The sequence below is a fragment of the Stomoxys calcitrans genome, chromosome 2 (genome assembly GCF_963082655.1).
Source record: "Stomoxys calcitrans chromosome 2, idStoCalc2.1, whole genome shotgun sequence".
Taxonomy (NCBI): domain Eukaryota; kingdom Metazoa; phylum Arthropoda; class Insecta; order Diptera; family Muscidae; genus Stomoxys; species Stomoxys calcitrans.
Window position 1 is genome coordinate 208,929,130 of NC_081553.1, and position 16,360 is coordinate 208,945,489.

Consider the following 16,360-nt stretch of genomic DNA (forward strand, 5'->3'; position numbering starts at 1 on the left):
TTTGCACTAAACAAATCAATTCATTATACTAACACCCTATCTTCACAAATAATAATAAAAATGGCTAGAGTGGCCATTAAAGCAAATGTCTTCACCCAAGGATTTTGCCCATAATCAACCTGATATGATGCTCCATCTCATGTACATAACGATTTAGAGCGCCTAGACAAAGACAAATTCAAATTGGTAGCCCGTCTCTGATTTGTGAATAATTTGGGGTTTCTTTCTGTGCTGTGCTAAGGTTTCCAATTAAAATTTGGAAAATTCACTCCATCTTTAGACAATGCCATACCCAAGTCCCATCACAATGAATACTTACAAGGCTGGCAATTTTTGATGTTGTGTGCTGTGAATGTGTTTGTGATTGGTTTCCTGGTTGTGTCTATTATATAGTAGAACGACACCAACAACTATATCAGCAACAACTATAACAACAATACTAACACCAACAACAATGTCGGTGCGACACAAACCATTGCCGAAGGTTGGGATGTTTTTCTGTGAAAATTTGTTTTACTATTCTCTGGTGTGTTAATAAGTTTTCGCTTGCTTCATGGCATGTGCGGCAATTTGCTAGGCAAAGGGGAAATTTTGAGAAATTCCATGTAAGACGAAACGATTGGATTTTGTTTAGACAGATGGAAAAGTGATATACTTGAGAGAGAGAAAGAGTGCTGTGCGAAGTTGGCCACAAATATGCTTTTGTCCATGGAAAGGGTTTTATTTAATTTGTACCAAAGTCGAAAGGCAGATCTCCATTTTGTGTTCTGTGTAACCACCAAAACAGTGGTTAAAAAACAGATATTTACGAAGGATGCACATTTAAGCCAGTAAGGAAAAGCAAAAGTCTGACGCAGCCGACTATATAATACCCTACACCACCTACTGTATGTAGTACTTTTTATATGTAGAACTTATCTCGAAATCTAGTCAGACCTTTAATTGGATACCTATAGAAATATCAAATAGTACCTTGTAAGATTTTCCTATGATAGGACAAAAAATTTGGATTTCCACATCCTTAAAAGGCCTTATGGGATAAAAAAATTATATGGGAGTTATATCGAAATCTGTGCCAATTTTGATGACACATACAGGGACGTCAAATAGAACATCTCATGACCTATATTGTGGAGATGTGACCAGAATTGAGGTTTTCATTGACTTAAAAGGCTACATCGGCTATATATTGGGTTGCCCAAAAAGTAATTGCGGATTTTTTAAAACAAAGTAAATGCTTTTTTTCATAAAACTTAGAATGAAGTTTAATCAAATATAATTTTTTTACACTTTTTTTCTAAAGCAAGCTAAAAGTTACAGCTGATAACTGACAGAAGAAAGAATGTAAGTACAGAGTCACAAGCTGTGAAAAAATTTGTCAACGCCGACTATATTAAAAATCCACAATGAATAGTTTTTTTTTTGGTTTTGGTATTAGGGAGCGTATGATTGCTTTTATTTATGAAGTATGGGGGAGCGTATACTTATTATTATTTATTTTAGTATTATATGGTTGCCCAAAAAGTAATTGCGGATTTTTTAAAAGAAAGTAAATGCTTTTTTTCATAAAACTTAGAATGAACTTTAATCAAATATACTTTTTTTATACGTTTTTTCTAAAGCAAGCTAAAAGTAACAGCTGATAACTGACAGAAGAAAGAATGCAATTACAGAGTCACAAGCTGTGAAAAAATTTGTCAAAGCCGACTATATGAAAAATCCGCAATTACTTTTTGGGCAAGCCAGAAATAGGTAGCTTTAGTGTATTTCCCATTGTAAAAAGTAATTTTAGTACCCTTCTGCAACAAAAAGCGAAGTTACCTCCAAAAAAGGGGAAGTAAAGAGCTCTTTTCCAAAAAAAATACCCTTAGCCAAAAACGAAGGCGTTACTTGAGTACTCCTTCAGAGGTATTTTTAAAACCGTCTCCCAACGGAAAGGGTACTAAACTTTCCCGATTGGGTAACTATAATGCCCTTAAAGAAAGGGTTAATCAAGTACCCTTTTCCAAAAAAAAGGTAACTTGAGTACCATTTACAAACGGAAAGGGAAGTTTTAGTCCCCTTTTCCAATGGAAAGGGTGGTGTAAGTAGCCTTTTATAATGGAAAGTGTAGTGTTTTTATACCCACCACCGAAGGATGGGGGTATATTCATTTTGTCATTCCGTTTGCAACACATCGAAATATCCATTTCCGACCCTATAAAGTATATATATTCTTGATCAGCGTAAAAATCTAAGACGATCTAGACATGTCCGTCCGTCTGTCCGTCTGTCTGTTGAAATCACGCTACAGTCTTTAAAAATAGAGATATTGAGCTGAAATTTTGCACAGATTCTTTTTTAGTCCATAAGCAGGTTAAGTTCGAAGATGGGGTATATCGGACTATATCTTGATATAGCCCCCATATAGACCGATTCGCCGATTTGGGCTCTAAGGCCCATAAAAACCACATTTTTTATCCGATTTCGCTGAAATTTGGGACAGTGAGTTGCGTTAGGCCCTTCAACATCCTTCGTCAATTTGGTCCAGATCGGTCCAGATTTGGATATAGCTGCCATATAGACCGATACTCCGATTTAGGGTCTTAGGCCCACAAAAGTCACATTTATTATTAGATTTTAATGAAAATCGGGACAGTGAGTTGTGTTACACCCTTCCACATCCTCCGTCAATTTGGCCCCGATCGGTTCAGATTTGGATATAGCTGCCATATAGACCGACCCTCCGATTTAGGGTCTAAGGCCCATAAAAGCCACATTTTTCATCCGATTTCGCCGAAATTTGGGACAGTGAGTTGTGTTAGGCTCTTCAACATCCTTTGTCAATTTGGCCCAGATCGGTTCAGATTTGGATATAGCTGCCATATAGACCGATTTCTTGATTTAAGGTTTTGGGCCCATAAAATGCTCATTTATTGTCCAATGTCGCGGAAATTTGGGACAGTGAGTTAAGTTAAGCCCATTGATATCCTTCGTCAATTTAACATAGCTCGGTCCAGATTTAGATATAGCTGCCATATAGACCGATATCTAGGTTTTAGGTTTTGGGGCCATAAAGGACGCATTTATTGTCCGATGTCGCTGAAATTTGAGACAGTGAGTTTAGTAAGGCTCTTCGACGTCCGTCTTCAATTTGGCCCAGATCGGTCCAGATTTGAATATAGCTGCCATATAGACCGATCCTCCGATTTAAGGTTTTGGGCCCATAAAAGAGGCATTTATTGTCCGATTTCGCCGAAATTTGGGACAGTGCTTTGTGTTAGGCTCTTCGACATTTTTGTGCAACTTGGCCGAAATTGGTCCAGATTTGGATATAGCTGCTATGTAGACCGATATCTCGATTTAAAACCATTGTCCCATAAAAAGCACATTTATAATCCGATTTCATTGAAATTTGACACAGTAACTTAGTTTAGGATTTTCGACATCCGTGTCGTATATGGTTCAGACCGGTTTATTTTTAGATATTGCTACTGTACTTATTAGTATTTGGTCCAAATCGGAATATATTTTGATATAACTGATATGGGACAGAAGGTATGAAATTTTCAACGAATTTTGATGAAAGGTGGTTTACATATATATCCGAGGTGGTGGGTATCCAAAGTTCGGCCCGGCCGAACTTAACGCCTTTTTACTTGTTAAACTTTCCAAAAGAAAATGTAGTTTTAGTACCCTTTCTCTAACGACAGGGTAGTTTTAGTACCATTGCCCTAAGGCAAGGATAGTTACAGTACAAATTCCCTAAGGAGAGGACAGTTTGAGTATCATTTCTCTAAGCAGGAGGAAGTTTAGTAACCTTTCCCTAGGGTAGTTTAAGTACCCTTTCTCTAGGATTGTTTTAGTACCCTTTCATTGGGGCAAATTTAGTACCATTTCACCAGGGTAGTTTCAGAACATTTTCCCTAGGATAGTTTTAGTACCATTTCCCTAGGGTAGTTTTGGTTTTCTTTCCATAGGGTAGTTTTAGTACTCTTTCACTGGTGTAGTTTTTGTAAGCTTTCCCTAGGGTAGTTTAGGTACCCTCCCCCTAGGGAAAGGGTAGTTTTACTACCCCCTTTTTTAAGGAAAGGCTAGTTTGGTTAACTTTAACTAAGGAAAGTCTAGTTTGCTATACTTTAACTAAGGAAAATTGGGTTTTAAAACCGCTTTCACCAGGGAAAGGGTAATTTTTGTACACTTTAGGAAAGGGTGTGTAAACTACCCTTTCCTTAAGGAAAGGGAAGTTATGGTATCCATTCCCAAGAATAGGGTAGTTTTAGTACCCTTTGCCAAGGAAAGGTTAGTTTTAGTACCCATTCCCGTAGGAAAGAATATTTTTAGTACCCTTTCCCCTAGGAAGGGGTAGTTTTATAACCCATTCTCCTAGGAAGGGCTAGTTTGAGTACCCTATCCACCCACAAAAGAGTAGTTTAAGTACCCTTTCCCCGAGGAGAAAGTAATTTTAGTACCCATTTCTCTTTGAAAGGTTACTTTTAGTATACTTTTCCCCCAAAGGAAAGGTTAGTTTTAATACTGCTTTGCAAAAGAATGTGAAGTTTTAGCACATTTACCTAAGAAAAGGATATTTTTGGAGCCCATTCCTTAAGAAAGGGCAGTTTTATTAATCTATCCCTGAAGAAAGCATGGTTTTAGTACCCTGAAGAAAGGGTGGTTTTAGTACTCTTTCCCTAAGGAAAGACTAGTTTTAGTACCCTCTCCCCAGTCCTTAAGAAAGGGGAGTTTTATTAATCTATCCCTAAAGAAAGGAGGGTTTTAGTACCCTGAAGAAAGGGTGGTTTTAGTACCCTTTCCCTAAGGGTACTAGGGAGAGGGTAGTTTTAGTACCCTCTCCCTCGGTTAGGTTAGGTTAGATTGAAAAGAGGGTGTAGATATTAATCTGCCGCATGCTACCATAGACATACGCCTTAGCCAGTTATCGGCTTGTTGCGCGCCCTAAAAATCTATGAAGTAACCTCGAAACAGAAAAACTATGTTAGGAATTCCCTGCTACTTACAAAATCCTAAACTGTTTTCAATACCACTCCCCTAAGTTGGTTCATGTCTGGTATTGTGTCTCCACCTAAGTGCCGGTATCAGTTAGACGCGAAAGCTGAGCAATGACAAAGTAAATGCTCCAACGTCTCATCATCTTCCCCGCAGCCCTACACATGCTATCACTTGCCGCACCGATTTTACATAAGTGAGCCGTTTGTCCGTGCTTGTGTCCCGTTGTGATACCAACAGCTATACTGACCTTCTTCTCATATTGTTTCAGTAATAGCATCGTCTTCTCACGATCGCCGTCCAACCGAACGTTTCTCTGTTCCACAGGGTTGCATGCGCATTCATAAAATTACTGAGACGTAAGTAAGTACTGGTCATGATGACAGACTGAAGGTTGCCAGCAACGATTTTTGCGGACGCTGTGAGGACATCGAAGAAGAAGAGACTATAGAGCACCTTATGTATGTGTGTCCCGCAATAGCAGTCAGAAGAAGTTCCACTCAAGGTTCTCATTTCGTTGAAAACCTGTCTGATTTAGCGGATGTAAACATTCGCAAGTTTTTGGGCTTTCTAAGGCGATCTGGATGGCTGAAAGGTAGGAACCAGGAAGGCATCTTCCTTCTTCTGTTCCTGTGGTATCACAATGGACGAAAGCGTCTAAGTGAGTCTGATGTTAGACTGCCAGGAATTACACCTAGTTATAGAGCATATTGGGGCGGTGACATCTTCTGTGCAGAACCGCTCGAGCCGCCATTTTCTGCCCCTTCCCTAACCCTGGTTTCAATATCGCACAACATTGTACACCCTTGCACATAGGTCTGCTGCAGTTTTTATCGTTAGCCTTAATTTGTATGCCATTGGGCGCAAAAGTTGCAATAACAAGTAAAAAGGCGTAGGTTCAGTCGGGCCGAACTTTGGATACCCATCTCGTCGTGTATAAACCACCTTTTGTCCGATGTCCCAAATTTCGGCGACATCGGACAATAAATGCGCCTATTATGGCCCAAAACCTTAAATTAAGAGATCGGTCTATATGACAGCTATATCCAAATCTGGACCGATCCGTGCCATATTGCAGAAGCATGACGAGGGGCTTAATTTAACTCACAGTCCCAAATTTCGGCGACATCTGCTAATAAATGCGCCTTTTATGGGCCCAAAGCCTTAAATCGAGAGATCGGTCTATATGACAGCTATATCCAAATCTGAACCGATCTGATCGAAATTGATGAAAGATGTCGAGTGGCCTAACACAACTCACTGTCCGAAATTTCGGCGCCATCGGACAATAAATGCGCCTTTTATGGGCCCAAGACCTTAAATCGAGAGATCGCTCTATATGACAGCTACATCCAAATCTGAACTGATCTGGTCGAAATTGAAGAAAGATGTCGAGTGACCTAACACAACCCACAGTCCCAAATTTCAGCAAAATCGGATAATAAATGTGGCTTTTATGGGCCTAAGGCCATAAATCGGCGGATCGGTCTATATGACAGCTATATCCAAATCTGAACCGATCTAGACCAAATTAAAGAAAGATGTCGAGTGGCCTAACACAACTCACTGTGCCAAATTTCAGCAAAATCGGATAATAAATATGGCTTTTATGGGCCTAAGACCCTAAATCGGCGGATCGGTCTATATGGGGGCTGTATCAGGATATAGTCCGATATAGCCTTTCTTCGAACTTAACCTGCTTGTGGACAAAAAAACGAATCTGTGCAAAGTTTCAGCTCAGTATCTCTATATTTTTAAAGTCTGTAGCGTGATTTTAGCAGACAGATGGATAGACGGACGGACAGACGGACGGACGGACGGACAGACGGACGGACAGACGGACGGACAGACGGACATACGGACAGACGGACGGACAGACGGACGGACGGACAAACGGACGGACAGACGGACGGACAGACGCACGGACAGACGGACGGACAGACGGACGGACAAACAGACGGACGGACAGACGGACGGACAAACAGACGGACGGACAGACGAACGGGTAGACGGACGGATAGACAGACAGACATACGGACGGACGGACCGACGGACGGACAGACCGACAGACGGACGGACAGACGGACGGACAGACGCACAGACAGACGGACAGACAGACAGGCAGGCAGACAGACGGACGGACGGAGAGACAGACGGACGGACAGACGGACGGACGGACGGACAGACGGAGGGACGGTCATACGGACGGATGGGCATACGGACGGACGGGCAGATGGACAGACGCACGGACAGATGGACGGACAGACGGGCAGACGGACAGACGGACGGACAGATGGACGGACGGGCAGACGGACGGACAGACGGAAGGACATACGGGCGGACAGACGGACGGACAGATGGACGGACATGGCTAGATCGTCTTAGATTTTTACGCTGATCAAGAATATTTACACTTTATAGCGTTGGAAATGGATATTTCGATGTGTTGCAAACGGAATGACATAATGAATGTACCTGGGGGTGGGTATATTCATTTTGTCGGTTGTGGGTATAAAAAGTTTTCGTTATCTTCAAATTTCTAGATTTTTAAATTTTTTTTTCCATTTTTTCTCTTAACTTAACTCATCTCGTCACATAGCCACTGTCCCAATATGATGGAGTAAAGATGCATGTCTATTTTACTTGGCTATTCATGTTGCTGGTTAAATACACGCATTAAAGCCATGGGTTGCACATTTACATTTACACTCTGGCACACAGACACTCAGGCAACAGCTCCTTTGCAATCCTTTTTGCCATTTCGGCTACGGAAAACATTCATCCTGCCTAGATGCCTAGATGGCTGTTAGCCTGCTAGCTTGCCTCCCTGCCATGCCATATCCATGGGCAATGTTACTTCAACATCAACGAGCATCCTTTCCATATGTTTTGCCTTTTTGTGCCATTTTTTGGTTGGCTCCCAGCAAAACCGAACCGAACTTTTCGATGTGGAAGCACTAGAACGAGCAGCAAAGTATCACAAAGGGGCTGTTGGTGGCATAAAAAAAAAAACAAAAACGCAGAGCGATAGAGACAACAACATGAAAAAATGAAACAAACCAAAGGAAAAATTGTACCCCGAAAATAATCCCTATGTACTCGTCCTTAGCATACTTCGTGTCAGCAGGATGTTGGGTGTGCGAGTGCGTGTGTGTGTGTGTAGTTCTAGACCATAGTTTCAAAAAGTGATGCTTTTGCTTTTGGTGTTGTCTTATTTTTAATTACCCACACATATCGTCGTAGCACAGCCACACAGCACCACACACTCACATGCATGAGCCTCCTCCGCATGCATGATGAGCGGCAGTGTTCGAATTTTTTTGTTTAATGCGTTCGTATGTGTGCCTGTGAGTGTGTGGTGTTTGCTTTGCTGGGAGGTTAGTCAGCCGCATAAAAACTCTCTTTTCAAAATTATCTTCATGCGAATATGCAAATGTAGTTGTGGCTACATGCATGGCCATACATTTGTATTTAGCTAGAGTGTGTGTGTGTGTGTGTGGGTGTGTGTGTTTTTGAGGCTGCATGATAGTATGTCCTTTCCAAAGCCTTCAATACCTCTAACTTTTATGCACAAACGAGTAGAAATTTGGTCCCAACGCACACACACACACACACATACACACAACACCAACCATGGCAAAATCGTTACTCCAAAAAAAAAAAACAGGGAAATTTATTTTTGGTGTACTATGTGAAAAAAACTATAGAGGTTCGATTTTTCCAAAGGCTAGAAATGTGAACAAACGTTTGGGAGATATTGAGTTGCAATTTGGACATTTTCAGCGGAGGTTATCTAGCGTATTCTTAAGGCCTACTGATAGGTTTGAAATAGGAGAGACATTTTATTTTTTTACAATTTTTTAATAAATTCTGCAGAGACCTATTCTATAAATTGATTGGAAAAAAATTAAAAAAAAAATACTTTTGATTTGTCATCACTCCACTGTTGTCGTACCCTTTATGCTTAAAAATTGTTTTTAACAAAAAATTACTTTTAATTTGTCATCACTCCACTGTTGTCGTACCCTTTATGCTTAAAAATTGTTTTTAGCACTTGCATAGCTTACCCCTTTTTTTGTTGTTGTTTTTGACTGTAGGTGCTATATTGCCTTAACTATACTTCATGGGAACACGCACTCACACACATACACACAAACATGTCTCCTCATGCACAACAGCCTTTATAGGTTTCATTACACACTCGCACACACACACACACACACACACAGGCACGCAGGCACACAAATGTATGGGCCAGCACGAATATAGCCCCATAATGTATGTGCATGTAAATTTTGTGTATTTAAGTCCATAGTTGTTGTTACTAGGACTACAAGTCTAATGTGTGTGTGTGCCATGTGTGCGGGTGTGAAATTGCTAGTATATGTGTGTGTGTCTGTGTGCATTTGTAAACTTTGGTGCTTGCATCGTATTGGTGAATATTTTTTCTTGTTTTTCTAATTTTTTTCCTTTTCTTCTTTTTTAGCTGATTGGTGTATGGCAGCAGAGATGGGGTTAGAGTTTTGTGCGTCCATGGATTAATAATATGGACACACATAAGAAAACATCCACACATACATACCAAAAATTTGTGTATGTGTGTGTGTGAGTGTGCTTGTCAATGCCTATATGTCAATGCCTAAGTGTGTATTAAATTAATACAGAACATGAGCTCATACAAGAGCACTTACTTCTCATTTGCTTTGTAATGAAAGCTTTGCTTGATTTTGATTATTTTTTTTTTTCTTATTTACTAAGCAATATAATTTTCAAGTACATGAAGCATATCGTGCCATAATATCATTAATTTTTTTGGGGTTGTATTCGGAGTATAAAGGTCAATGCTTAGCTGCAGTGTATTCAACCTCGTTATAGGAAAAGTTCCGAGTAGTGATTTATTGCGACATATCGAAACAGGAGTCGAATTTTTGACCTTTCGAAAACAATGTCACAATTATCACCATTTTATTCCGACTAATACACGGCATAGCGAAGCTCTTTATTCAATTTGAAATGTAGTAAAAACGGGCTAAGTTCGGCAGGGCCTCTTGGATACCCACCACCATGGATTGCGCTTAAAATTCTCCTTTATTAACTCATCTTTTGTGTTCGAGTGGAGCGAACGTTTTTGTTATTTTGCTTCATAACAATATTCTACAACTGCTAAGAGGTTGTTATTTTCGAAAAAGAAAATTGCTGCGATAGTGTAAACCAATAAGCGGTTGACGATTTTTGTAGTGGAGCGGCAGCCCAATCCAAAGCAGCGTCGGGAATCCAAAGACCCAGCAGCTGGTACCATGCTGTATCAAGTTCTCTACTACCAAAACCTCGACTGTTGATGCGCCAGCAGCGCCAGGGTTCGCTAGCCACCAAACAGCTGGTCAGCTGGGGCTTTTGGCTAAGACATCGGGTTCGAAATTTCACCTATTTTTATATCCTCCACTATAGGATGGAGGTATACTAAATTCTTCATTCCGTTTGTAACACCTCGAAATATGTGTCTAAGACCCCATATAGTTTATATATTCTTGATCTTCATTCCATTTTAAGTCGATCTAGCCATGTGCGTCCGTCCATCCGTCCGTCTATCCGTCCGTCTGTCCGTCCATCCGTCCGTCTATCCGTCCGTCCATCCGTCCGTCCATCCGTCCATCCATCCGTCCGTCCATCCGTCCATCCATCCGTCCGTCCGTCCATCCGTCCGTCCATCCGTCCGTCCATCCGTCCGTCCATCCATCCGTCCATCCATCCGTCCGTCCATCCGTCCGTCCATCCGTCCGTCCGTCCATCCGTCCGTCCATCCGTCCGTCCATCCGTCCGTCCATCCGTCCGTCCATCCGTCCGTCCATCCGTCCGTCCATCCGTCCGTCCATCCGTCCGTCCATCCGTCCGTCCATCCGTCCGTCCATCCGTCCGTCCATCCGTCCGTCCATCCGTCCGTCCATCCGTCCGTCCATCCGTCCGTCCATCCGTCCGTCCATCCGTCCGTCCATCCGTCCGTCCATCCGTCCGTCCATCCGTCCGTCCATCCGTCCGTCCATCCATCCGTCCGTCCATCCGTCCGTCCATCCGTCCGTCCATCCATCCGTCCGTCCATCCGTCCGTCCATCCGTCCGTCCATCCGTCCGTCCATCCGTCCGTCCATCCGTCCGTCCGTCCGTCTGTCTGTCGAAGGCACGCTAACTTTCGAAGGAGTAAAACTAGGCGCTTGAAATTTTGCACGAATACTTTTTATTAGCGTAGGTCGGTTGGGATTGTAAATGGGCCAAATCGGTCCTTTTTATGAGATATCTGCCATATAAACCGATCTTGGGTCTTGACTTCTTGAGCCTCTAGAGGGCTCAATTGTTATCCGGTTTAGCTGAAATTTTGCACGACGTGTTTCGTTACGATATCCAACAACTGTGACAAGTATGGTTCAAATCGGTTCATAACCTGATATAGCTGCCATATAAATCGATCCGGGGTCTTGACTTCTTGAGCCTCTAGAGGGTGCAATTCTTATCCGATTGAAATGAAATTTAGCACGCCGTGTTTTGCTATGACTTCCAATAGGTGTGCTAAGTTTGGTTCAATTCGGTCAATAACCTGATATAGCTGCCATATAAACCGATCTGGGGTCTTGACTTCTTGAGCTTCTACAGGGAGCAATTACAATCCGATTTGGCTGAAATTTTGCATGACGTATTTTATTGTGACTTCCAACAACTGTGATACGAATGGTTCAAATCGATTCATAACCTGATATAGCTGCCATATAAACCGATCTGGGGTCTTGACTTCTTGAGCCTCTACAGGGAGCAATTCCTATCCGATTTGGCTGAAATTTTGCACGACGTGTTTTGCTATGACTTCCAATAGGTGTGCTAAGTTTGGTTCAATTCGGTCAATAACCTGATATAGCTGCCATATAAACCGATCTGGGGTCTTGACTTCTTGAGACTCTAGAGGGCGCAATTCTTATCCGATAGGAATGAAATTTTGCACGACGTGTTTTGCTATGACTTCCAATAGGTATGCTAAGTTTGGTTCAATTCGGTCCATATCTTGGTATAGCTGCCATATAAACCGATCTGGGGTCTTGACTTCTTGAGCCTCTACAGGGAGCAATTCCTATCCGATTTGGCTGAAATTTTGCACGACGTATTTTGTTATGACTTCCAACAACTGTGTTAAGAATGGTTCAAATCGGTTCATAGCCTGATATAGCTGCCATATAAACCGATCTGGGGTCTTGACTTCTTGAGCCTTTAGAGGGCGCAATTCTTATCCGATTTGGCTGAAATTTTGCATGACGTATTTTATTGTGACTTCCAACAACTGTGATACGAATGGTTCAAATCGATTCATAACCTGATATAGCTGCCATATAAACCGATCTGGGGTCTTGACTTCTTGAGCCTCTACAGGGAGCAATTCCTATCCGATTTGGCTGAAATTTTGCACGACGTGTTTTGCTATGACTTCCAATAGGTGTGCTAAGTTTGGTTCAATTCGGTCAATAACCTGATATAGCTGCCATATAAACCGATCTGGGGTCTTGACTTCTTGAGACTCTAGAGGGCGCAATTCTTATCCGATAGGAATGAAATTTTGCACGACGTGTTTTGCTATGACTTCCAATAGGTGTGCTAAGTTTGGTTCAATTCCGTCCATATCTTGGTATAGCTGCCATATAAACCGATCTGGGGTCTTGACTTCTTGAGCCTTTAGAGGACGCAATTGTTATCCGATTGAAATGAAATTTTGCACGCCGTGTTTTGCTATGACTTCCAATAGGTGTGCTACGTTTGGTTCAATTCCGTTCATATCTTGGTATAGCTGCCATATAAACCGATCTGGGGTCTTGACTTCTTGAGCCTCTAGAGGTCGCAATTCTTATCCGATTGGAATGAAATTTTGCACGACGTGTTTTGTTATGATATCCAAAAACTGTGCCAAGTATGGTTAAAATCGGTTTATAACCTGATATACCTGCCATATAAACCGATCTGGGGTCTTGACTTCTTGAGCCACTAGAGGACGCAATTGTTATCCTATTGGAATGAAATTTTGCATGAGGTGTTTTGTTACGACTTTCAACAACTATGCTAAGTATGGTTCTAATCGGTCCATATCCTGGCATAGCTGCCACACAAACCGATTGGTGGTCTTGACTTCTTGAGCCATTAGAGGACGCAATTATTATCCGATTTAAACACTTTACCCTTATTTGAAATTTTTAATTGTCGAACGTACTCTGTTCAATTTTCACATACATAAAAAAAATTGTGGAAATTTTACAAAAAAATGTTTGAATAAATATTTTTTCGGTCAAATGCATAGCATTTCCCAATCCCAACATGTTACCAAGAGCCAAAAATGCTTAAAACTGCTTTGCGTTACAAAATTTTGCACTAACCTGAGGACACATTTTGCATTGATATTTACGACCGGTACCACCAGCACCTCCGCCCAGGGAGGCGCCAATTTTTGTTGCATTAATGGGCTGAGGAACAACAAGAAGGGCAGATGCCGCCGAACCATGATGGCCCACGTGATTTCCATGATGACCACCACCCGCTGAGCCCAGGACACTGCCACCTGCAAGAAGCGAATAGAAAAGAAATCAGAAGGGAGAGTAGCTTAAAAATTTAGTTTAACCAGGTTTGGGGGCTTTAATATCCCTATTGCCAGCCAATAAGACTTTCAACACTATGTCGAACAACAAAAATTGTCTTACCTTGTGGTGTAACCGCATGATGGTCCAAACGATTGTCATCAATGAAATGACCTAAAAGTGAAGACAACAGAAAACAAAGACATTTGGTTTAGAAAAATCTTAACGAAACAAGCCTAACTAACAAGGCAATTAATAATAATGATGTTAAGATTCCTTCCATCGATTGGACAGTCAGTCGCTCGGTGCATCGCTGCAAACGCTGTTGTTTGCCACAATGAGTCTGTCAGAGCGTTCTTCATTCGTTCAGGTTCACATAAATCATTGGGCCTAGCTGTAGGTTAAGTGTGTCAAACTGCGGCTGAAAGTGCCTGCAACATGGACCAAAGACGATGCGACGATGGCAGCGACAGGCAAGATTAAAAATTGATGCCGCTGGCGCCACCTATTGAGCATCCATGTTTGGCCATGATGCCGATGGTTTCGCGAGCATCATATTTTGCCACAAAAGCAACATGGAAGCTTCATTGGCCACCATTGCCTATTTGTCCATTGGTTGTCGAGCATTTGAAGGCGGTTTCCTTTGTGTTGATGGCTGGCATGGCCCCCAATATCTGTCGCTGGGCAAACGTGCGTGAGCTGAGTTGACATCAAAGGCTTTGTTTTTGTGTTTTTGTTTTTTTTTTTTTTTTTGATGGCTTCCATCGCCTACACCGAATAGTTTTAGCCATGTCGACATCACCTAGGCCTCCTCTAACGTTGCTGGCACACAGAATGAGCAATGGAATTGCACAAAACGAGTTGGTGAACACATTCGAACGGTGTTACGTTCGCTTTTCATTTTCGTTTTTCATTGCCCCTCCACTGCAATGCAATTGTCCAATCGTTTGGACTTTTGTGTTTTAATTAAAGTTTTGTTTTTAAGGCATTAGTTATGGTTTTGCCATAAATGGGCTGCCAGGATGGTCATTGACAATGGACACACTTGGTATGTGGCCGTTGATTATTGCCTTTGTTTGGTGGCTAAATTAGATTGTGTTTGAAATTTTCGGTAGCCGCCAACATAGCAAATGGGTGAGAAATACATGTTCGGTATTGGTGTGTAATTTTAAACTTCGGATATCTAAGAACTTAGTTTTGACCATAGGCAGGCTAAATTAGAGGATGGACTAGGTATGAATTAAGGCCTCATGTTGCCCAAAGGCTACCTTAGGGCAGAGATTACTACTGTCAGCCTATGACGCTGAAAGCCTGTGTTCGAATCCTGAAAAGAACATTAGAAAAACGTTTTTCAGCGTTAGTTTTCTTCTCTCAATGCTTGCGACATTTGTGAGGTACTATGCCATTCAAAGAAGCCATGTAAAAACTTCTCTCAAAGATCACAGATTTGCTTATGAAACACAACAGGGCAGTCTAAGCTTGACAACAGGGTTATCTAAGAAAAGCAACCCAGCGTTGTTGATTTTCTTAGAAAACCCTGTTGTCAAGCTTAGACTGCCCTGTTGTGTTTCATAAGCAAATCTGTGGTCTTTGAGAGAAGTTTTTACATGGCTTCTTTGAATGGCATAGTACCTCACAAATGTCGCAGTCAGAAAACTAACGCTGAAACTTTTTTTTCTCATGTTCTTGTCAGGATTCGAACACAGGCGTTCAGCGTCATAGGCTGACATAGTAATTTCTGCCCTGTTGTGTAGACTCCCCTGTTGTTTTTCATAAGCAAATCTGTGGTCTTTAGAGAAGTTTTTACATGGCTTCTAATCTAGAAATCAGGATCGACTTAGCAAACGACGTCGTCCCAACGGGGTTGTCAAAGAAAGACGGCACAACTGTCTAAGCAAGACTCCGGGGTTGCCTAAACAAGACTCAAGGGTTATCTAATCAAGACTCAGGGGTTGCCCAAGCAAGACGCAAGGGTTGCTCTATCATTATGACAGTAGTCCTTAGGGAATGTAGTATGGTCCTCTATGAAAGACGTCTATGTAATAAGGTTGCCCCGGCAAGACGAGAAGGTCGTCCAACTATGTTGACAGAGTAGTCTATGCAAAACTTTATGGTTGTCAAGTCGACAGAGCTGTCTATCACAATAATATCAGCGAAATCATATGTTAACCTCAGCAAGACAACAGAGTTGTCTCAGCATGACGACAGGATTGTTTTACCAAGACGAGAGGGTTGTCTCAGCAAAACTACAAAGTTGGCTCATCATGACAACTGGGTCGTCATAGGAAGACGAGAGGGACGTCTCAGCCAGATGACAGGGTTGTTTAAGCAAGATAAAAGGCAAGACAACTGGGTCATCGCAGCAAGGTGCAAGACAGGGTTGTCTTAGAAAAGATGTCGTCTCACCAAAACGACAGGGTCGTTTAAGAAAAACGACAGGGTCGCTTCAGCGAAACGAAAGGATCGCTCTAACAAAACGACAGTGTAGTCTAAGCGAAACGACAGAGTCGTCACATCAACAAGACGACAGCTTTAATTTAGGAAGACGACAGGGTCGCCTAAGCAATGCGGAAGATGTAGTTATACAAAACGACAGAGTCTCCACAATACGGCAGGATCATTTCAGCCAGACAAAAGCGAAATGAAAGAATCGTTTTACCAAACGACAGTGTCGTCTAAGCGAAACGACAGAGTCGTCACATCAACAAGGCAACAGCTTTAACTTAGGAAGACGACAGGGTCTCCTAAGCAGTGGGGAAGGTTTAGTTGTACAAA

General features: G+C 41.9%; 1 protein-coding gene across 2 annotated transcripts in view; it reads right to left on the minus strand.

Moving 5' to 3' along the window:
* LOC106090087 (zinc finger protein rotund) overlaps nt 1-16,360 on the minus strand; it is a 300,530-nt gene that overhangs the window by 152,150 nt on the left and 132,020 nt on the right. For both annotated transcript variants that reach the window (XM_059362458.1, XM_059362457.1), the window contains exons 6-7: nt 13,709-13,759; nt 13,388-13,569 (exon numbers count right to left, since the gene is read on the minus strand). In XM_059362458.1, coding sequence (XP_059218441.1) covers nt 13,388-13,569; nt 13,709-13,759 — 233 coding nt within the window. The remainder of the gene's footprint in view (nt 1-13,387; nt 13,570-13,708; nt 13,760-16,360) is intronic.